General features: G+C 34.0%; 1 protein-coding gene, 1 long non-coding RNA gene and 1 pseudogene across 2 annotated transcripts; 2 read left to right on the plus strand and 1 right to left on the minus strand.

Annotated features, from left to right (window-relative positions):
* The first annotated feature begins 522 nt into the window (after positions 1 to 522).
* Positions 523 to 1,065, plus strand: LOC140004293 (protein FAR1-RELATED SEQUENCE 5-like). The gene has a single exon (XM_072077567.1). The coding sequence runs from the start codon at positions 523 to 525 to the stop codon at positions 1,063 to 1,065; it is 543 nt and encodes a 180-aa protein (XP_071933668.1).
* A 2,451-nt stretch (positions 1,066 to 3,516) lies between these two features.
* Positions 3,517 to 11,554, minus strand: LOC140036993 (uncharacterized). Its single transcript, XR_011840739.1, has 4 exons — positions 6,811 to 11,554; positions 4,139 to 4,245; positions 3,925 to 3,997; positions 3,517 to 3,823 (listed from the first exon to the last, which is right to left on the minus strand). It is a non-coding gene; the product is annotated as an uncharacterized lncRNA (long non-coding RNA).
* On the plus strand, positions 5,495 to 6,369 carry LOC140037149 (protein NRT1/ PTR FAMILY 7.3-like; annotated as a pseudogene).
* Positions 11,555 to 23,287: the final 11,733 nt, after the last annotated feature.

Genomic DNA, 23,287 nt, shown 5'->3' on the forward strand with positions numbered 1-23,287 from the left:
ATAAGGATGTGTACAAATAAAATAACATAAGCGTAAAAATAACTTAACAATGTGACCAACTTAAATAACTACACAAACGATATAGACAATGTATAGATTTTGAGAACTCTGTCAAACCTTACGCTATGTAAAAGTGTATGAGGCATACATGCATTTGTTATGTTACAAGTTGATATAAAGGGTGTACACATTGTTATAAAGTGTGTACATATGATTGTAAATATGTAAATACTGATATTATACACAAATTGGTTATAATATTTGTCTGAAATGTATATATTATATAGTGAAATATGCTATGCAAATTATTAGAGTTATGTGATTACCTATTACAGAGAAGATACACATCCATAAAAATTATTTTACAAAATGTTGTAAGGTGTGTACACGTCGTTATAAAGTATGTACATATGTGAATACAAATAATTAAGTGCTTATGATGTGAATAAAGAAATAAAAAATAAATATAATTGTTTGTCCTAAAAAACAATAGCAAAAAATGCTTTTGTCAAATACAGCACAATGGAGGAAGCATTGTGTCCTAAGATCGGCATGGAGTTTCAGTCAGAAGATGAGGCATACAACTTCTACAATAGGTACGGATTAGTTGTTGGGTTCAGTGTTCGGAAAGACTACTTGAACAAGGATAAAGACGGTGTAGTTACATCGAGAAGGTACACATGTAACAAAGAAGGTTTCAAACGACGGTACGAAGGAGATGTAAAACCAAAAAGAACTCGGGCTGAAACAAAAACCGGATGTGAAGCTAAAATGGGGATAATTTTGAACAGAGAAACAATGAAATATCAGGTTCGAGATCTGGTAATCGAGCATAATCACACACTACACATTTCAAAATATGCTCATATGATGCATTTGCAAAGAAAAGTAAGTATTTCTCAAGGAGTCCAAGCTGAGATTGCAAATGATGCAGGAATATCCTTGAAACAATCCCATGAACTCATGGGAAAAGAGGCATGTGGATTAGGCAATATTGGCTACACTCGTGATGACTTAAAACGCTATCTACGAACAAAGAGAGAGAGGGTTTTATACTTTACATAATGTGCATTATAGTTCACTGTTAGTTATTTAGTTATTACAAATTAATGTTTTACTTGTACACATTGGTTATTAAGGTGTACATATTAGTGATAGGATGTTCATCACATGTTATTTATTTTTGACATAGTAATATCACATTTTGTACATATTAGTTGGTACACATTACGGCGATCTCTTGATTTAATAGCATTTACATGTTGTTGTTTTATGTGTACAAACAGATATATATGTTGTACGCATTGATTGATACCATGTACTGCTGGTTACTTTGTTTTGAAATATTGTTATTGCATTTGGACACATGATTACACCTTTGGATAAAATTTTTTACAGATTATTAACTTATTTGCTCGCATTTATTTTTTAAATCGTACAAGTAACAATTATTTATCACCCATTGTTTAGTTTTGACATCGTGTTATTATTCTGGTACACGGTGTATTTTAGTTGGTACACATTACGGTGATATCTTGATTTAATAGCATTTACACGTTGTTGTTTTATGTGTACAAATTGATATAGATGTTGTACGCATTGATTGATACCATGTACCACTGGTTACTTTGTTTTGAAATATCGTTATTGCATTTGGACACATGATTACACCTTTGGATAAAATTTTTTTACAGATTATTAATTTATTTGCTCCCATTTATTTTTTAAATCATACAAGTTACAATTATTTATCACCCGTTGTTTAGTTTTGACATCATGTTATTATTCCGGTACATTGTGTATTTTAGTTGGTACACATTACGATGATCTCTTGATTTTATAGCATTTACACGTTGTTGTTTTATGTGTACAAATTGATATAGATGTTGTACGCATTGATTGATACCATGTACCACTGGTTACTTTGTTTTGAAATATCGTTATTGCATTTGGACACATGATTATACCTTTGGATAAAATTTTTTACAGATTATTAATTTATTTGCTCCCATTTATTTTTTAAATCATACAAGTTACAATTATTTATCACCCGTTGTTTAGTTTTGACATCGTGTTATTATTCCGGTACATTGTGTATTTTAGTTGGTACACATTACGATGATCTCTTGATTTAATAGCATTTACACGTTGTTGTTTTATATGTACAAACTGATATATATGTTGTACACATTGATTGATACCATGTACCACTGGTTACTTTGTTTTGAATTAACTATATCATTTGGACAAAATTTTTACAGATTATTAATTTATTTGCTCACATTTATTTTTTAAATCGTACAAGTTACAATTATTTATCATCCGTTGTTTAGTTTTGACATCATGTTATTATTCTGGTACACGGTGTATTTTAGTTGGTACACACTACAAAAAGACCTTTTCAAATTTGTTGCATAGTTACTTCAATTTAATGCATTGGTTATGTGTTATATTCATAGTAACCTATAAGTTTGTAGTATAACTTTACAATGTATTCATTTATGGTCATGTATGTACAGAATTTTGATTTTTGTTTAGATTACTTTCGGTTGATTTTTGTTTACATATTGTTAATTCAGTTGAACACGTTATTATACATTATGTACACATTTGCATCATAATTTTTGTACATCATAGCATCTTAAATTTTGAACACAATGTGTATTTAATTTTTACAAATTAGTTATTTTGCTGTTATACACAGTGTTAGCATGACTTTGCAACTAATGTAATGTGCTACTCGTGATAACAGTCATTCAGTGAATTAAATTTTGGATCATCCCCAGTTATTCACTCAGATATGTAGTCTTGTAGGATGGTAAGTGAGATATTGCACTTGTGTGGATAATCAAGATTTTGGACAAATTTACAGTATCTTATTCAGTACAATACTGAAATCTATCCCGATGAACCTAAAATCACTCCTCAAATACTGGTTGCTCATAATATCCGTATTCAAGATCGTAACAATATCCCACTTTTGATTCCTAACGATCCTGTGAGCAAGACAAAGTACAGTTCATTCACCGAATTCTTAATGGTCAGTAATTCTCTAAAAAAATTTATTTAAAGTTATTATTTAGAATTATTCATACCTTGCTACAAGACTATTGTAGGGCATACTTTTATGAACACTGAATATTTGATTTAAATAATTTATTACTTGTCTCAATGATTGCCAGACCCCCATTGTGGCTTCTGTGGAAAGGTCAAAGAGCAGTACTCTATACATATAAGCGACGAAGAAGTGCAACTACTTACGATATAAATGGGTAGAAGCTAATTGCATTCCATGAATATGTATGCTAAGATGTCAAATAGTGTGACCCTTTTGGAACTGGATTGGATCAATGTAATACTAAAATGATTGTTTTTTTTTTATATTAGATAGTAGTTTGACAATTGCAATCAATGCAGAATAGTTTTAGACCATTTACATCTCTTTAATTTAGTACAAGAAGTTATATATTAATCGTGGTGTGCCAACCCTGTCTACCGCAAACAAAAAATTCTACATGTACCAACAGTAATGAACTTTGCTCCCAACAAAAAATTCTACATGTCCCACTAGTAGTAAAAACTTCATAACTGATGAACTTTGCTCCTAACAGTAATCCCAAAAGGAGATAATTCTACACAACACAAGTACAAAATTCTACGCAACACAACTATAAATTACTAGATATTTGTCAATCATTTATTACAACTGATTTTTTCGTCGGGGAGGGATATTTAACAACTCAAGGATGGATTTGGCCCATTCGTTATGCTCAGTTGCAACCATTATAGACACATATTGCACTCGATACTTCCACATGTTGTCCTATCCAAACATTGAAATAATCAGCACCATATGTTATACATAAGTCATTATCAAAATACTTGCTTCCAAAAAATTTCTATAAATCAAAATAATATATATACCTCCGTAATGCGTATGCCTAATCTTCCATTCCAGTGCTCCAGAAATTTCATTATGAACACACCACAATCATAACTGAAACACGAGGTATACATTGTCATAAGAACCAGATAATTGGACATACAAGTTTTACCTTACCATCCTAATAATATAACTTAGTATTTAGTTATATTCCAAAATACAATATAAATAAACTCTTATTTACAGTACATATACCTATTGTGTGGAGACTGTTGAGGCACATCTGCGACTTGCAATATAAATTCCTTGAAATCGACCGACTTATCAAATTGTTTTGCCATTATTAATCTCAAGGTTCGCTTCTGCAACATACAAATATAATTTTACTGATTACACTTTCACACTAGTTATATAATTTAAAGCCATGGAACAGATGCATTAAAAATGCAAGTTATAAATAGTATTTAGATTTCACCAGTCGTCGTAAGATGTTAGTCTCTCGAACACGTGACGAATCAACTCGTGAGTCAAGGAGATGAACAATACCTTGTGCAATATCAAATGAGTATACAAACCCAATTGTGAATCAAATAAGTATATATAAATCGTGGTGTGCCAACCCAATTGCACCAGTTGTAACTTAACCTTAACTATCAATCAATTTTGTGATTTCAAATAAGAGACATTTATGGTCACCTATATTCCATTCATCCCCAATTAACTGAGTATTCCATCACAAAATTTTAACTTTCATGTGAACACAATATGATAATGAGAAAATTGTGTAGGATGAAATTTTCAGGCAAATAAGAATATCTCACAAATAAGAATTTCTCACAATCGATCATGCTTTTAAAAATCATCAGGTAACTATGTTCAGTGCTCAAACACATGGACAATTTTATGGAATATTCAGCATCTTCAGTGGCTGGCCATTCCAAAATTGAATCACTGCAGCATATAAATCACCCCTGTGAGTTACTTATGCAGCTAATTATCACGTGAAATTATTTCCAATTAGAGTAAAATCATAAATTAAGATTGTTGCAATTAGTAAAGGAAAGTATATTTTAATCATTTCAATCAAAGAAAAGCTTAAACAGTTTAAACAATTAGACATCAACAAATCGTAGCTTACCATTGATTGGGTCAGAAAGGACATTAAACAAATAGGCATGCAGGTTTCAACATCATTTTGGGCTACTATGAGAATTCAGGAATGTGGGCAATATGGTTTTGGGCATCTACTGCATCTGTTTTGGCAGCATTGGTACTCTTCCTCATAGACATCACAAGATACAGGCATTTCAGCCCCTATGGAAATCCTATTTCCAAGTTTACCCAAGTAATAGTAGCAGCAATAAGGAACTAGAGAGTGGAGGGGCCACAAAGTGATGATGAATTATTTGAAGTTGAAGGAAAGGAAAGTTCTGTAACTAGTTCGAGAAAGATGCTCCACACCCATGGTTTCAAGTAAGTTCTAAAAGCTTTTGATGCCCAATAGAAGCCAATCTAACTACAAGTCTGCTCCTAGCTTTATAGAATTTGTTTGATCAAATCATAAATCAGGATTGCCTTGTGTACCACAGGTTCTTGGATACAGCTGCATTCATTGCTTCAAGAGATTTCAATGAGAAATAGGGATATCATAACTGGTAGCATCTATGCCCTATTTCTCAAGTTGAAGAAGTTAAGTGCATACTGAGACTACTGCCAATTTGGCTATGCATTATAATTTATTCAGTGGTATTTACTCAGATGGCATCCATATTTGTTGAGTAACGTGCAGCCATGAAGACAAAGATGTGGAACTTCGAGATCCCTCCTGCGAGCATGTCTAGTTTTGACATATTGAGCGTGGCAGTTGTCATATTTTTCTACAGGAGAGTCCTCGATCCAATAGTAATCAGAATTAAGAAGAGTGATGCTAAAGACCTCACTGAGACTAAAGATTCCAAAGGGCTCACAGAGCTTCAAAGGATGGGGATTGGATTCGCAATAGTAGTAATGACAATGCTTTCGGCAGGAACTGTGGAGAATTATAGGCAAAAATATGCTAGAATAGATTGCACAAATTGTGAAGGCTCAAGCTCATTGAGCATCGTCTGGCAGGTCCCTCAATATGCTTTAATAGGTGCATCAGAAGTTTTCATGTACGTAGGCCAACTGGAGTTCTTTAATGATCAAGCTCCTGATGGACTTAAAAGCTTTGGCAGTGCACTTTGCATGACCTCGATTTTCCTGAGAAACTATGTTAGCAGTCTTTTCTATTGAGCATGGTCATGAGAATATCTGCCAGAGATGACATGCCTGGTTGGATCCCAATAAACCTTAACAACGGTCATTTATACAGGTTTTACTTCCTCTTGGCTGGTCTAACCATAATAGATTTGGCAGTCTACATAGCCTGTGCTAAGTGGTACAAGAGTGTCAAGATTCAAGGGAAGTATGTGGAAGACACCGAAAAAGAGGACTGTGGAGTTTGATACCAATGACAAATATAATGCCTTACAGGCATTCAATGGTAAAATTATCTAAATAAGACTGGGAAATTGTGGTTGCAACAGAAGTTTTGTACAGATTTAAAATAAAACTATCTGAATTTTATTCCTCCACTAGATTATGAGTTAAGAACTTTTAACAATCACACACTTTTCATGACTCATGTACTGGCCTTAAGTTATGCAAGACCGCATGGTGCAATTGATTTTTTTATGATGCAAATTGTGAATAAAAACAAACTCTACATAGGCGAGGAGAGATGAGAAGTAGATGAACTACAACTAACTCCAATTTGATGGCAAATACTATTCAGTCAAGACAAATGAAGATGAGATACAAACTTTGCTCTTGCAAAGATTGCAGAAGCACTTCACCAGAGTAAAAATTCAACCTTAACAAAAAAATCACAAGCATAAGAGACCTACCTGTAAAACAGTCAGCGAGAAGCCAATGCTATAACCACCAGTATCATGTGATGCCTCAGGATCAGGGTTTCAATTGGAATCTCCAACTATGGATTTGGGTGTATTCAAGTCAACCTGCTAGGCAGCTTTTGTCTCAAGAAGCTCTCCAACAATAACATGGTTCTCTGCAATCATAATGATTTGTTCAGAAAGTAATGAAGTAATTACAGGCATTAAATTAAAGAAAAGAGAGGTACTCATATCTAACCAAAAATCCTAACAACAGTTTCCACAATGGAATCAATAAGTTCTTTTGCAGAAGCCTGTGCTGTTCCACTAGGAGACATTATAGAGAAATTATTAGTTCTTTTCTCTTGAAACAACGAACCTCCTCAAAAGGGTTATTTGCTTACATTTATTTTTTAAATCGTACAAGTTACAATTATTTATCACCCGTTGTTTAGTTTTGACATCATGTTATTATTCTGGTACACGGTGTATTTTAGTTGGTACACATTATGGCAATCTCTTGATTTAATATCATTTACATGTTGTTATTTTATGTGTACAAACTGATATATATGTTGTACGCAAACTAACTAAGCTTGCAACCTAAAAAATAAAAAAATAAAAAAGATAACTTTTTTACAAACATAATTTCAACACTTTTAACTGCTCAGCTGAGCTACCTAGCTCGAAATAAACAAAGCTCCAAAATTTCTTCAATGCATCCCACGAAAACTAATGTGAAACTTCAGGACTCACTAAAATAAGAAATTAACTTGAAAATTCCAGAAAATTTTGACCCCAATGAATTAAAAAAAATATAAAGAAATGAAGAGTATCAATGTTGCGGATAAATATTTTAAGGGCAACAGAGGAGACAAGGGCATAGGCAGCGCAGAGAGTGTAAAAAATCCCATCTTGCCATTCAGCGGATTCGTTGATCTTGTGCCACCAGTTGGCCTCGATTAAATCTGAAATCTCCAACTATTGCAACACCCCAGGGCCTTGGATTATGTAGTTTCTCCTCCTCCAAAAAACACCGTGGGTCATCTTTAGGAGGAATTCAGGCAGTTGTTTTGGAAATTAGCAGACAACGGGGAGTGAAATGGGAGTGATTTTGTGGAGTGAAATGGCAGTTCTTTTGTGGAGTGATTTTTTGCATTAGCAGACAACGGGGAAAGGGTTTGGGAAATGGGGAAAGTGAAATGGGGATTTCTGATAAAAATGAACTTTTCATTAATAATTTGGGCGGGATAAATTTGTTGCATGCAAATGCCGTTTGATGATGATGCTCCATCCGTTTCCAAAATTTTCATTTTTTAAATTGCCACTCAATAAAACGACACCATCTTCTTCAGCTGATATAAATTTGCGACGTGGCTTCGTTTTGGCCGTTGATGATGGGCCATCATATCTTGGCCATGAAAAGTTTCTGGACGGTTGTCAGACAACCGTCCAGGCCCCTGGTCCAAAAAACACTGATACTTTTCCTTTCAACATGTTCCTCAAAAAAAAATTCACTAATGCTAATTTTTCAATAAATCCAAAATATACCAACAATCAAACTCCCTATGCTTTCATTTTTGAATTGTTATTAATAGCCATATTACTCTTTAAAGTTTAAATATTGTGACCCAATAATGTACAAAAATTAGAAGTCGATAACAAATGTTATACTCTTGATCCCACATGAGCAAATTTATGGACAAGAGGAAGGAGATCAAGTAAACCAAATAAATGTCTATCTATAATGTCGCACACCATTTTTGAAAATAAAAGTGAAATGAGTTTAAAAAAATGATTTCTTGATTTTAGAAAATAAATAAAAAAGGACCTAAAATGAAACTTAAAATATGTGACGATTTGGACCCAAAATAATAGTGTAAAAAGGGTTTTAAAAAAAAATAGGAGTCGCCACTTGGTATTGAATTTAGGTGTATCAAGTCACTCAAAGTATATTTTTAATTGAAAAAATAAATAAAACCATTTTTAGACGATTCCAGATTTTTTAAAACAAGAGAAGAGAGTTTGAGAGTCACGATTGAATAAAGGGAATGCAAAGATTTGATAGGTTCAAATCTAAGATACCCTTTCAACCTATCCAAAGTTAGTTGTGAGATTTAGTCAAAATTTTTCCTAATCTAACTTATAAAACTTATCACATTTGAATGATTCTATATGGATGCAAATCTAGACCTAAAGGATATCGGGAGGGTCGAAATGTCTTTTTAAAGTTTAATTGATGCAAATCTCATTAATTGTGATGCTCAAGAATGATTCTTAAAAGAGGTCACGAAAAATGCAAAAGATGGGACTCAAAAAAGAAATTATAATATATAGATAAATATGCATGATCTAGAAAAGGGGAATGCAATATAACGGGTACGGAATGCTAAAATTCGTGACTCAAATTTTCCTTCTTATAGAGGGAATAAGAGAGTGCTAAGGTTAAGAGGTCATATTCGTCCATTTCCCATATTTGAAGGGAGACTATCCTAACTTAGTCAAACAAATGGACTAACCTACTTCTAATTTCCTAAGATGAGATGCAATTCTAAATGATATAGTCCAAACATGTAAAGGGTGAGGGAATAATAGTAGGAAAAATATCATGCAAATGAAAATAACCTAAAAATAGAAAAAAATGCATGAGATGCAATAAATGTCACACAAGGTATGAACTTAATGCGAAAACGGTCTAAAGGATCTAGTATTGGACTAACCCATTAATATAAGTTCTCATTAGCGTTGAACTAGTTAGAAATGAGAAGAAAGGCCACAACTAGTATTGGACTAGTGTGGTGATGTCATGCATTTATTATAAATAAATAAAACATAATTAAAGCAAATAAATACATAAAGCATATAGGACACATAGCACGTAAGCATAATATCTAGATGCAAAAATCCTAAGAAAGCGAAGAAATATATAAACACACAAGCATGCAAACAAATAAGATCTAATTATTACATTTGAGACCCTAACTACAATCTAAAAGGGAAATTTTGAAAATAATAAATCTATCTATTACATTTATCTAACTAATTACATTTTTCATGAGTCAAAAGAAGAACACCTATCTATTACAATTTGGCATATAAATGTCTCCCAAATAATCATCAAAATTTAAATAAATAAAATAAATGAAAGCTAAAATGAATAAAATGAGTAAGTAAAAGAAAAAGCACTCAAAACATGCCATCACACACAAAAAAATATAGGAGCACATAAAAGAGTTTAAAATAATAATAGAAGGCACCTCTCTTGAAATAGTAATTAAATGAGGTAGAATTTGCCCTATTTATACTCCAAAACCAACAAAATAGTCAAGATACCAATTTAATTAACAATTGTCAAAACACCAATTTAATTAACAACTTAAAAGAAAACATAAACATATAACAAATTCACTTTATTATTCCAAATAAATATGAATAAACATAAAATTCCTAAAATTTATTTATTAAATGCTTTTAAATGAAACATGATTAACAATTAAAAGAGATAAACAATCATATTTAAGAAATTAAAACTATTAGGGACCTAATTGCAAAAATTTAAAATTTTTTGGAGTCAAATTATAATTCTTACAAAGATTAGGGGTCAAATCAAAGAAAAATAAAGTTTAGGGATCACAATATAATTAAATTAAGGACCTAATTGAAAGAAATCAAAAGTTTTGAGAGCCGCAATGAAATTACTAGAAAAATTAAGGACTAAATTGTAAAAATTGTCTTCCTCGGGCCATTTTTATTTATTTCTTGGGCCGAAAAAGAAAAAACCCAAAAAAGACAGACCAACCCACTAATTTTATTAAATTAGGCCTGATGAAAAGGGTTGGGTTTAAACTCCAAGACCTAGTCACAAACTCAAGTGAAAAAAAAATAAGAAGCCCACTTCTTAGTCCATAACACATTTCATTAAATATTTATGGCCCAAATCAAATCAAATCTAATAAAAGAAAACAAGAAAAATCAGAGGAAAATAGAAAGAAAAAAATCAAGAACATTCCGACAGGTTTGAATTTTTCGACGAGTCGACCTGCCGGAAATTGAAAAAATTCTTGTCAAAGTGGCGGTATCTTGCCGGAACTCCATTTTTCAAGCTTTTAAGCACGGATCTTTACATATACACAAAACTCATGTCATTTTAGATTCAAATAAACATCAAGCAAGGTTCAAAAACCACATAATCATAGAAAAATATGAATCAAAATCTCTTGAACATAAACTCTCATAAACACACTAAAATCTCTTGCATGAATGTCGAATAAGGCAAGGGAAAGTCATGGGAATACCTAAGGATGATTTTGGATGAGATTAGAACAAGAAAACGCGAGGGGAATGAGATCTCTTAAAACTTTAAAAAATTTCACAGCAATAACGGTGATGAAGAATCCGCAATTTGAGGGTTCGATTCGAAGGGCTTCCGAAGGGCTTCCTAATGTTTTTGGGAAAACTTTCTAAACGAAACCTTCTCTAATGATTCCCTAGATTACCCCGAAACAAAAATCTCTCTTAACGGAGTTGTATCGAAGGAGAAAATTGAGCTCCAAGGTGGCTAGTCGGCCAGCTTGCTTTTTCTGAAAAAATTTCTGCTACCAAAATTTTTTTTCCTTCTCTTGCCTTTTTCTCTCTTTTCTTTCTCTCCTTCCCCAGATTTTTGTGCAACTAACTTTCCTTACCTCCCCTTGCCCTAAGTCTGCGTTCTCAACCCTTTAAATGAAACAAAAAAACCTCCCAAACCGTAAGAATGATGGTGGATATGGATACCATGTTTTGTAGCTATTTTTGGTCCCTTGGATCAATTTTCCAGTTGTCCAAAGATAAGATTAGGAAGGGGTTAGCTGTCCTGTACTGATCAGACGTGGAAGGCAAGGAAATGAGGAGCCAAAACGAATTTGATGAGCTCCAAAAGGATACAGCTGTTCCTATACTAGCCTCGCGAAAAAGAAAGCTGCATTTTTGCTCTCAACCATATTTTCCATTGTTCTAGCTAGGATAGTCATGGTTCGCCATATTGGCCGATGCCAATACGTATCGACCGATTCGTAACTGGAACGGAGGGGACCGGTACGATACCGATCCCCGAATCGCAGATATTACCATATCCACGATGACTTGTTCTGACTCAGCCGATATTGGTCGATTCTAATCCGTGATGCATGATATCAATCGATATATCCGAGTCAATTCGGAGCAGACTCGGATATTTTTTTAAATTGTGCATTTTTTGATATTTTCTAATTTTAGAAATTTTTGGAAACTTTCATGTATTATAATGAGCGTATCACCCAATGTTCAACCGATATGGCATGACGGATGTAGAACAACCGAGACCGTGACGTGACCGCGACCCGTGATGGCGAACCATGAGTATAGTGACATGTTTTGTTCTGGAACTAAGGTCATAAACTCCTACTGGAATGAAATCTCCAATCTTAGTACTAGACTGAGCATAAAGCATCATATGACCTGACTCAACATCTTTGTGCATTGTGTGGTTTATGCACTATAAATGCAGAGTTACAAGAGTAGAGTTTCCTTGACCATTACTTCTGTCTTCCATGAACCCCTTCATACTAGATTCAATCTTAGCAAGGGACAAATAAGCTAGCACTCCCATCCTCTGTAATTTGTGTAGAACATCTTCACTCTGCCATTTCTTAGTAATCTGCTCATCATTGTGTAGCATACAACTATAGTCCCATCTTCTTAGGTAGCTGAAAACTAAACCCAAATACCTTGGAACAGCTCTTGAGCAATCCTCCTCTTCAAGTATAACTAGTAATATTTTGGAGAATCTAAACCACAACACCTTGAATGGCCCATAACTGGAATTACAAGCATTATCTCCAACCGTCATTAACTTTTGCAGATTCGTCAAAATTTCAGCCTGGATTTTCCCTGAATCTCAATACTCAATCCAACTAATCATCTCTCTCTCAGGCTTAAGATTAATTCCTTGTGAGTCAGTATCAACAAAATCCAAGCATTTAATCTTTCTCATATCAACAACAACATGATTCCATAAACATCACAAACAAGAAAGTGAGCCTTATATCAACTTTAGTTTTACTCAATGGATCATGAAAATCAGAGACATCTTCAAGAAGACCCAAACAATCCTCATTCATGCAGAACGAAGCTCTATAAGAACTGATGGAAGATGCAAGTTCATCAAGAACATGATGCAGTAACTTTGGATGATGAATCAAGATATCGAGTTTATCATTAAAATCCTCACCCAATTCAATATGACTCGTTTCCACTACGGAATCAGAATGATTCTTGCATCCACTTGATTCAAGGAAAGGCTCACACTTATCAGTTTCATCATCATCAGAATAATGTTTGGTATCATCTGGGAATTTTGCAACTCCCAAATAAAAAATCCCATTTGGCTTGATCAACTTTGTCTCCAATGAAACATCAGCTTGCAAATTATGTGTACAGATCATTCCATCATTGCCTTCGTTGTCGTAATCGTTTCAACAGTCACTTGATTCTCATTAGGAGCCCAGTTGTCAACTATCCCCAAAACAGAACCTATCATTCTAACATAAGAACATTCATCCTCTGCACTTCTTGAAGGGGAGAAGACTTCAAGGCTACAATCTATTTTTACTTCTTGATACCCAAGATTCATGGTTATTCCTTCAATAAGAAACATGGGTGGCCCAAGATTTCACTCTACCCATCCCCTATTCCCATCTCTTTGGTGGAACTCATATTGATGGATGAACCTTTGGTGGGGGATACCAGATTTTTCAAGATTCCATCCTCCTCAATGAAGGGCGTTTCAACAATACTATCTTCCTCCATATTTAGTTGCTCATCCATTGTCATGGTCTCAAGTTCAAGAATTTGATTTTTGGAATTTTCTTCCATCCCTTTGGCTTGATTAGACACAGTTCAAAACCACTCATTTTCATCCAAAATCGGATAATCCTCCCTTAATCGCCTCTCTTTGATTAGGGTTCTTAGGAATTCATTAATGTAGCTGCAAATTGTAGACACCAAAATTTCAATTCTATTTAATTTCATTTTTGTTTTATGTTTTAGTTAATCAAAATTCACAAAATGATAGTTAGCTATTTTTATTGAGTTAGGTTCATCATTTTTAAAACATTTTTTTTGCATTTAATTTTTGAAAAAAAAGAAAATTCTCACAAAAATTTATTTTTAATCTTTTAAACTCAATTCCTTCAAAATAAAATGAAAATTTGCAAGGTAAATCTCAAAGAGGAAAGTAATATTTATTTACTTTAAATTTTTGCATTGAAAAATAAAAAGAAAAAAAAACAAAATATGTGCAATACATGCAAGATAGCTAGGTGGAATGCATGCAAATGAGCCATGTGTTTTTGTCTTTTTGCATACCACAACACTTGCTAGATTAGGTGGCAAGGACACATGTTGAATTGGGAAAAAATCTGGAAATTAGGAAGAAACAAGGAAGAGAGCTAGGGGGCAAAGGAAGAAAAAGAAGAAAAAGAAACCGAGAGAAAGAGGGGGAGAGAGAGAGAGAAGGTGACGGCTGAGGATCAAAGGAGAAAACAAGCAAAGGAGGAGGAAGAAAAAGAAAAAGAAGAAGAGAAAGAAAGGAGAAACCTGGGAAGAAACTGAGGGAAGAAAAACTAGAAGAGAGGCTTCGGGGGAAAGGAAGGCAGAGGAGAAACAAAGAAAGAAAGAAAAAAGGAGGGTTTTCGGAGGAAGCTTGGGGGGGAAAGAAGAAAGGAAAAAAGGAGAAAAAAGGGAGAAGAAAGCAAGGGGGAGAATCTGAGAGAGCAAGAGAGGGAGAGAGGGAGGCGGCTGAGTGGAGGAAAACAAGAAAAAAAGAATGAAAAAGGAAAGAACAAGGGGGAGAACTTCGGGTAGGAGAAAAAAGGAAAAACAAAAGAGAGAAAGAAAGAAAGGGAGGAGGGGGCGGCTGAAGAAAGGAGGGACCTGGAGAGATTCTGGTGAGAGTAAGAAAGGAAGAGAGAGACTGCGGGGAGATCAGAAAAAGAAAAACAAGAAAAAACAGAAAGGAAGGGAGAGCTGCGTGGAAGAAACCAGAGCAAGAGAAAAAAAAAAGAAAAAGGGTTTTGGGAAGAACAAGAAAAGAAAAAGGAGAAGAGAAAGAGAGGGGGGAAGAGAGAATTTGAGAGAGCAAGAAAGGGAAAGAGAGTCTGGGGAAGCAAGAAAGGGAGAGAGAAACTAGAGAGAGAGAGGGAAACAAGAGGGAGGCTGTGGGCAAGGAGGAAAAGAAAGAAAAAGGAAAAGGGACCGAGAGAGGAGAAGGGGGAGGCTGCGAAGAAAAAAGAAGGGAGCTTCGGAGCTGAGGAAGAAAAGGAAGAAAGGAAAAGAGGAGGAAGGGAAAGAATCTGGGGAGAAAGCAAGAAAGAGGGAGACTGCAAAGGGATTGAGAAAAATCTGAAATAGAGAAGGACAAACTAAGGAGTTTCGGGCAAGAAGAGGAAGAAGAAACAAGCAAGGGAAAAAGAAAGAAAAAAAAAAGAAAAAATTGGAGAAGCTATGGAAAACCTGGAGAGAGTCTGAGAAAGAGTAGAGGGGCGGCAGAGCAAGAAAGGAAAGAAGGGAAAAGAGAGAAAACCGAGAAAAAAAGCAGAAAAAACTTATGCAAAAAATTCTGGAACTAGGTTGGCGAACTAGCCCACTTTCCGGTCAAATTCCGACCTAACCTCTAACCTTCAGAGCGAGATTTCTTTTTCTGCTCCTTCTCTGGATATCCGGGAACAATTTTCATTCAGCAATCATCAAGTGAAACATCTCCAAGACAACTAAATTGGGGCTCGAAGTCGCGGGTTCTCCACTACTGAAATTTCTGCAGTAAAGACTTTGGCTTGCAACTTCAGATTCGAATCCCGCTCTCCTCGGATTCCTCACGTTTAACTGGTGCCTTCTAACGTTAAAGGTAATCCTTTTTATCCTTTGCCGCTCATACATCATCAGATTTGAAACAAAAGTGTTGAAATCTTGCTGCTGGTTTGGTGAACATGCTTCATAATTTCATTATGTCTGTTTTCTAATGTTTCCTTGATTGCTGTTCTTTTTTTTTTTGTTTGTGTAATTTTGATGTTGGATTTTAGTATTAAAAGGTGTAAGTTGCAAGTTTTTTGCTAGCTTGGAGATTGATTTGCATGATCTACACATTTGATAAGGAAACCCAGAAAACGTAGCAAAGCTTTGAACCAGCGAAGAAGATGCATGCAAGTTTTAAAAAGGGTTAATCACATTTTATTCCCTTAAAGAATACCCCATTTCTCAGTTTACCCCCTAACCTTTAATTTTGCTCACTTAACCCCCTTTAGGACAAAATTGCCCTTGTATTATTTTGACTTTTCATTTACCTTGTTTTCCTTTCTTTTATTTCTTTTTCTCTTTCTTCTTTATTTAATTCTTCCTCTTTCCCACAAAAATATTCACCTTAATGATTGAAATTAAAAAAAAGGAATTGCAAAGATCTATCTTCTCCTTAAATGATTAAAAAAAAATATTCAAATCACTTTTCTAAAATATAATTTTTTAGCCTTTCAATTCTTTTAATTTTGGATTTTCCTCTTTCCTTTCTAGTTTCCCATTTTATTCCCAAGAAAATATCTTAAGATGAAATTGTGACCTGATTAATAATCATCAATTGAAATTTGTGACACGTGGCATCATACAAAAAAATCAAAATTAGTTTTTGATGTCTTTTAAACCTTCACCCAGAAATATGCAATTACAAACTCAAAAATTTTTTGTTGAAATGGAATTTCTATTGGGAAGCATGAAAGAGAGAAGAAAGAGAAAAAAAATAAAAGAAAGGAAAATAATTTCATCTTATGATATTTTTTTGAGAATAAAATGAGAAACTAGAAAGGAAATGAGAAAACCCAAAATTAAAAGAATTGAAAGGCTAAACAAAATTGTATTTTAGGAAAGTGATTTGAATATTTTTTTTAATCATTTAAGGAGAAGATAGATCTCTACAATTTCTCTTTTTTAATTTCAATCGTTAAGGTGAAAATTTTTGTGGGAAAGATGAAGAATTAAATAAAAAAGAAAAAGAAAAAGAAATAAAAGAAAAGAAAACAAGATAAATGAAAAGTCAAAATAATACAAGGCAATTTTGTCCTAAAGGGGGTTAAGTGAGCAAAATTAAAGGTTATGGGGTAAACTGAGAAATGATGTATTCTTTAAGGGGATAAAATGTGATTAATCCTTTTAAAAATTACATTTTGACTCCCCGGGCTATTGCTTAATGTTACTATGGCCCGAAATTTGAGAAAATAAAATCAATTTTGTCCCTTTAAATTTTAATTTGTTTTGGCATGCTTTAATATGATTTTTGGACAGATTATTTATGAGTTTTAGGAGGGAATTTAAATTTGATAGATTTATTATTTTGATTGGCTTTTAGCAAAAAGGGTTGAGGATTTAGGTAATATTTTTTGTTGGGTTTAACAAGTGGGTTTTTGGGTTATTTTTGTGGATTTTAGCATTAGGTTTGGTAGGCTTTATTTTAAGCCCTTAATTTTATTTTTCTTTAATTTTGACCACCAAAAAATTTCTTAATGTTTGAAATTAAGTCCTTGTTTGTTTGATTTCTTAGATAGAAGTTACTTTTATTTTTTAATTATTAATTATATTCCATTTGAATGCCTAAATTGATAGATTTCATATTTATTTTCATTTTCTTATGATTTATTTGTTAATTAAATTGGTGTCTTGATGATTTTTGTTAATTTTGGAGTTAAATAGGGCAAATCCAATCCGCCATTAGCTACTACTTCAAAGGAAGGTATCCTCTTGTGTTATTTTTAAATCCTCTTATGTGCTTTTATGTGTTTATGTGTGTAATTGCATGTTTTTTGAGTGACTTTTCTTTTAGTTATTTGTTTATCTGTTTTAAGTTGCATATATTTAATTTAATTTTGATAATTATTTGGGAGGCATTTAAATGCCAAATTGTAATAATTATGGGGTTCAAGACATGTATTTAGATAGATTATATAATAGATAGATTTTAATTTCGCCAAAAATGTATTTAGTTAGATAAATGTAATAGTTAGATTATTATTTTATTCTTTTGCCCCCTAGATTGTAGTTAAGGTCCCCGAATGTAATAGTTAGGTTTCTATTTGCTTTTATTTACTTGCGTGCTTGCATGTTTGTGTGTTTACATGTTTACTCGCTTTCTTAGGGGCATCTAGATATCATGCTTATGTGCTATGTGTTTTATATGATTTATGTGTTTACTTACTTTTATTATGTTTTATATGATTTGTTTAGTTATAATAAGTGTATGACGTCGCCACACTAGTCCAACGCTAGTTGTGGCCCTTTTTTCTGATTTTTCACTAGTCCAACGCTAGGGAGATCTTATAGACGTGGCCTAGTCCAATGCTAGATCCTTTAGGCAGTTCACGCGCTAAATCATGTTTGCGTGACAAGTACTACATTTCATGCATATTTTTTACTTTTTTAGGATATTTTCCATTTTTGCATGACATTTCCTTTATATGTATATCCTTCATTCCTATGTGTGAAACATGACATTTAGACTTGTATTTCATTTAAAGAAATTAGGAGTAGATTAGTGCATTTGCTTGATTAGATTAGAGAATACCCTTTAAATATGGGATATGTACGAATATGGTTTCTTAGCCTTAGCACGCTCGTATTCCCTCTATAAAAGAGAAAATTGAGTCACGAATTTTAGCCCCATACCCGTTATGTTGCATCCCTCTCTTTTAGGTCACGTATATTTGTATATTATAATTTTTCTATTTTTTCAAGTTTCATTGTTGCATATTCGTGACCTTTTCAAAGAATCACTTTTGGGCGTCGCAATTAATACGATTTGCACCAACTAAGATTTCGAAGAGACATATTGACCCTTCCGATAGTTATTACATCTAGGGGTGTATCCATATAATAACATTCAAATGTGATAAGTTCTACAGGTTAAACTAAGAAAATTTTTCGACTAAATCACGCAACTAACCTTGGCTATGTTGAAAAGGTGTCTTGAATTTTATTCTTGCCTTCCCTTTTTTCGACCGTGACTCCCGAACCCATTTCTCTTGATTTTCAAAAACTTGGAGTTTTTTTAAAAGGGTTTTCTCTACTTTTTATTTAAAATTCATTTTTAGGTGACTTGGTACACCTTAACTCAATACCAAGTGACGACTCCTATTTTTTATTAAAAACCCTTTTTAAACTATTATTTTGGGTCAAAATTGTCGCACTTTTTAAGTTCCATTTTAGATCCTCTTTCTTTATTTATTCTCTACAAATTAAAAACTCATTTTCAATCAAAATAAATAAAAAATTTATTTTTATAAACCCGTGATTTTATTTATTTTCATTAAAAATGGGGCGCGACAGCTTGGCGACTCCACTGGGACTTTTTAAAGAGTCCGAGCATTTAATTTAGTCAATTTTTTTCTTTTTCTAACCTTTTTATATATCACATTTGGAGGTTTTAAGTTGCTTTTTTTTTTCTTTTTAGGGTTTCTTGCATTTAACACGCGCAATCATCTCGATATCTATGTATATGGTGAATAATGTGTTTATTTTCTTTCATTCACTTATATATTGTGCTTGCATCTTGGGGAGGGGAGATAGCCACTCTAAAACCTTCAATCACATTTGATGGTATTTAATCCCTCCCTTCAACAAAAGGAGCAATTTATACATGCATACGTTTTATTTTATAACCCCCTTATTTCTTTTTTACTTTTAGTGATTATCATACCACTCATTCCTATTTAGAATTAGAATTGATCCATTTAGACATGTGGCCGTGGCACGACGTGCACGTAGTAATGTCCGAGGGATCACTCGAACCATCTACTCTTAGGCCTTGGGATTGATGACCCTTCGCCTTTGGTCTGAAGGTTTGAGGATCTGAAACCTTATCAAGTCGAGTTGTATTAGTAAATCCAAGCTCATGCATCCATATTACAAATCACCTAGGATAGAGTCAACCTTCACCCGAATAGAAACACTAGGCACGAGGGGAGGGATTACACCCTTCTTTCTTTAATTGCCTTCTATTTTTCATATTATTTTTGTTTGCTCAAATGTGTTATGTGTCATATATCAATTGAACTAATCTTTCCTTGTTCTATTACATTCATAAGTCTTCGAAATAAGAGTTCTGGCATGATACTCTTTTAGAACCTACTCTCTTAGAAAGGTTATTGCACATTTAAATTTCGATGTATTGCATTCGTAGGTTAATAATTACACATCATTCTAAGCCCACCCTGGCATACAAAGGGCTCCTTAGGTCATGTTTTCATTTCAAATTGCATATTTAATTATTTTGATGAATTGACATCATGCATCAACCTTTAGAGGGAATACCATTTAGGAAATCCCATGTTAAGAATAAGCCAACCCTATATTCCCATGGGTATTTAACCCTGTTTTGGAATTTTCACATTTAAATTCCAGTTTAACCGAAAAAGTGGGACCTGTAGGTAAGGCACTTGACATCAATTTCTTGTCTCTAGATGGAATGCCCTCGACGAATCCAGCAAATGTTAGTAGCACCGATTGAGATACAGAGGTGGCCCGCATTGCTTTCTCCTAGTGAAATTAATCAAGTAGCCTCTCACTTAGGATCAATTGGGGATTTTAAAGATATCAAATCAGATGGCTATTTGGCAGAAGTTTTGATACATTTGTGGGACCCTATTTGCTCCGCATTTAGACTAGGCAAGAAAGAAATAACCGTGACAATTGAGGAGGTTTCTTGCCTTCTTAATTTATCGATTCATGGTACTGCTGTAATATTTCCGTTTGTGTCTAGCAAGGTCGAGTTTTGCCATTTCACTGGGTTAAAGAATCCGTAATACGAGGATGTGACCAAAGCATAGATGTGAAGTTTTTATTCGACCGATTTGCATTGAGAGATGGGTTCGAGAGACACTTAAGAGATTTTTTATTTACGTTCAAAGCAATGTGGAAGCGAAAAAGACTGTGGGTGTATGGATTGGTTATGACTGAAACTTACCTTTTCCTGAGAAAAGACAAGAAGATAGCTTTTAAACTTACCAAAGTTATGTTTGATTTGTTTTTAGGGATAAAAGATAGGTAATGCTCCATTGTTCCAACTATCTTAGTCGATATCTTTGTAGCTTGCACTACTTGTCAAAGGGGTGAAAAATTCTTTTATGGATCAAATTTAGTTCTGCACATATGGGCTATGGAGCACTTTATGAGACGATCACCTATTCCTGATAGTTTGCCGATGTCTGGATATAATTGGATAGTCACGCATCACAAGAGGGTTAATGGAAATGATTTGCCGAGTATGTGGATTTCTTAAAAGACTTGTCTGATCAGAATGTTAGATGGATATTAGATTGGACTAATTGTGTTAAACCCGTATTTCGTACCAAAGCATCAGAGTTCATTCCATTGTTCACGCACCCAGGGTACCATGGTTTATACTCCGAAGAGGTTTCTCCGACAGTTGGCCCGCGTTCAAGAATTGCCATATATATTTGATCTAACCGAATTCACCATTATTTTTGACAAAGGGATATGACCAAGTGAAATTCCGATGAAAATTCCTATCATTGAGGCATGGGGAACATTATCTGATGATGAGCACATCAAGTACATTCCGGAACTTAGACAGAAGGATTTAGTAACACCGCAATATGAGGATTAGCTTAAGGGTTTTGGTATGCAAGAATTGCAAGACGAACCATCCAAGGAGGTCAAGAGATTGATGGCCATTATTGAAACCAAAGATAGAAAAAATTTGTAACTAAAAGAGTCCGTCAAAACTAGCAAGGAGATGGCAGAGAAACATAAGGAGGCATATGAAAAGATGCGAAAGAAACACCAAGATTTGGAAAGAAAATGTGGGAAATTGTACGATCAAGTGGAACACATGAGCAATCTCTATACCAGAGAATCCAAAAATGCTGTAATAGATAGGTTGAAAAGGTTTAATGACTATGTACGAGATCGTCTCCAAGAAATGATGTAAATAATGTTTATAAAAATGAAAATTTGGAATGACTTTTCTTTTGTGTAAAATGGTGGTCAAAAATAGGTTTGATAAATGGGCCCCACTTTGACGGTGTTGCATCATGTTAGGATGAAAAGAGTTCTCCAATAGGACATGCATCCGAATTACTTTTTACTAACTCGTGTCTTTTTCCTTTTCTGTCTTTTTGTCAACAGTAAATCAAGAGGGGAATCTAAATAGAATTTTTTCTAAATTTTCAGGTAATTGCAAACATAGTTACACAAAGAAATCCCATCATCACACGATCATGTAACCGAGTTTTGAGAAATAGTGTAAATATGAGTGCACATCCTGAATCATCTGGTAGGTCTACAACGACGTCAGCAGCCGACCTCACAAATCTGGGAGCTCAACTGAGCGAAATGTTAAACAAATTCAGTAAGTTAAGCATGGAGATTACCGCACAACGGCGCGTGATTGATCAGTTGGTTGCTGGTAGTAGCAGTGGTGTTCAGCATGATCCCCTACCTGCTAATCAAACTGAACAACAACCACTACCCGTACCCTATATCAAACCTCTTTTGCTCCGCATGTCGTAAATCTACCTGAGGAACCTTTTACCTATCCCATTCATAGCCTACCACATACATTGTGGAAGAGAATGAAGTAATTGGAATAGTCGAGAAGCCTATTGTGTTGGAAGAAGCCATCCAAAACTGGACTACAAATTACCTTCCTTCTTGAAGAAAATTTCGGTAAATTAAGGGGATTATTCTTGGCCAAAATCCATCACAAAAACTACTTTGTTTTCAGTTATTTGAATCCTTTCAAGTGTCATGTTAATACATATTTTGTTTCGCTCCCACTGTACAGTTCCTGTGGGAATGTGTTTATTTTGACTAATATTTTATTTTGCAAAATACTTGTATTTTGTCAAATATCTATTTGCTCTATAATTCAATGAAAATTTTTATTCATCTTTATTATTTTCTAGTTATTGTGCATGCTTACTCTATTTTCATCTGGTCAAAAATAAAACTATTTGACCCTTCGGATATCACTATTCTGGAATTCGATGATTTCAAACTCGATATCTCTCACGGGTTTGAAGTCATGGAATCTGAAGTTCAGGATAAGAATGACAAAGAGAAGGAACCTGAATCTATTTCCAAGATGTTTGAACAACATGAAGAGAAAATCAAACCAAATTTAGAGAAGACAGAAATCATAGCAGAGGTTAAAGAAATCAAAATTAGTATGTATTTGAATAAAAAACTGTCAATCTTGGTCCCTGACTTTTAATGTTTACAAAATAATTGGATGATGCTAATATCTCCTCAAGAAAAACTTTCAGCCATGAAGCAAATCTGATTCAAAAATCAAGTGTAATTGAAAGAAGACAAAGGATACTGAAAGCTGTCGGACGCTTGTGAAGACAGGATCGGACGTCCAATAATCATTGCGCAACTTTGGACGCATGAAAAACTCCATCACCGGACGTCCGAATGA

Source organism: Coffea arabica, chromosome 2e (genome assembly GCF_036785885.1).
Source record: "Coffea arabica cultivar ET-39 chromosome 2e, Coffea Arabica ET-39 HiFi, whole genome shotgun sequence".
Classification (NCBI taxonomy): Eukaryota; Viridiplantae; Streptophyta; class Magnoliopsida; order Gentianales; family Rubiaceae; genus Coffea; species Coffea arabica.

What these genes read in the sequence shown, in the direction of transcription:
- LOC140004293 (XM_072077567.1), top strand. Translation starts at nt 523, where the DNA reads ATGGAGGAAGCATTGTGTCCTAAGATCGGCATGGAGTTTCAGTCAGAA.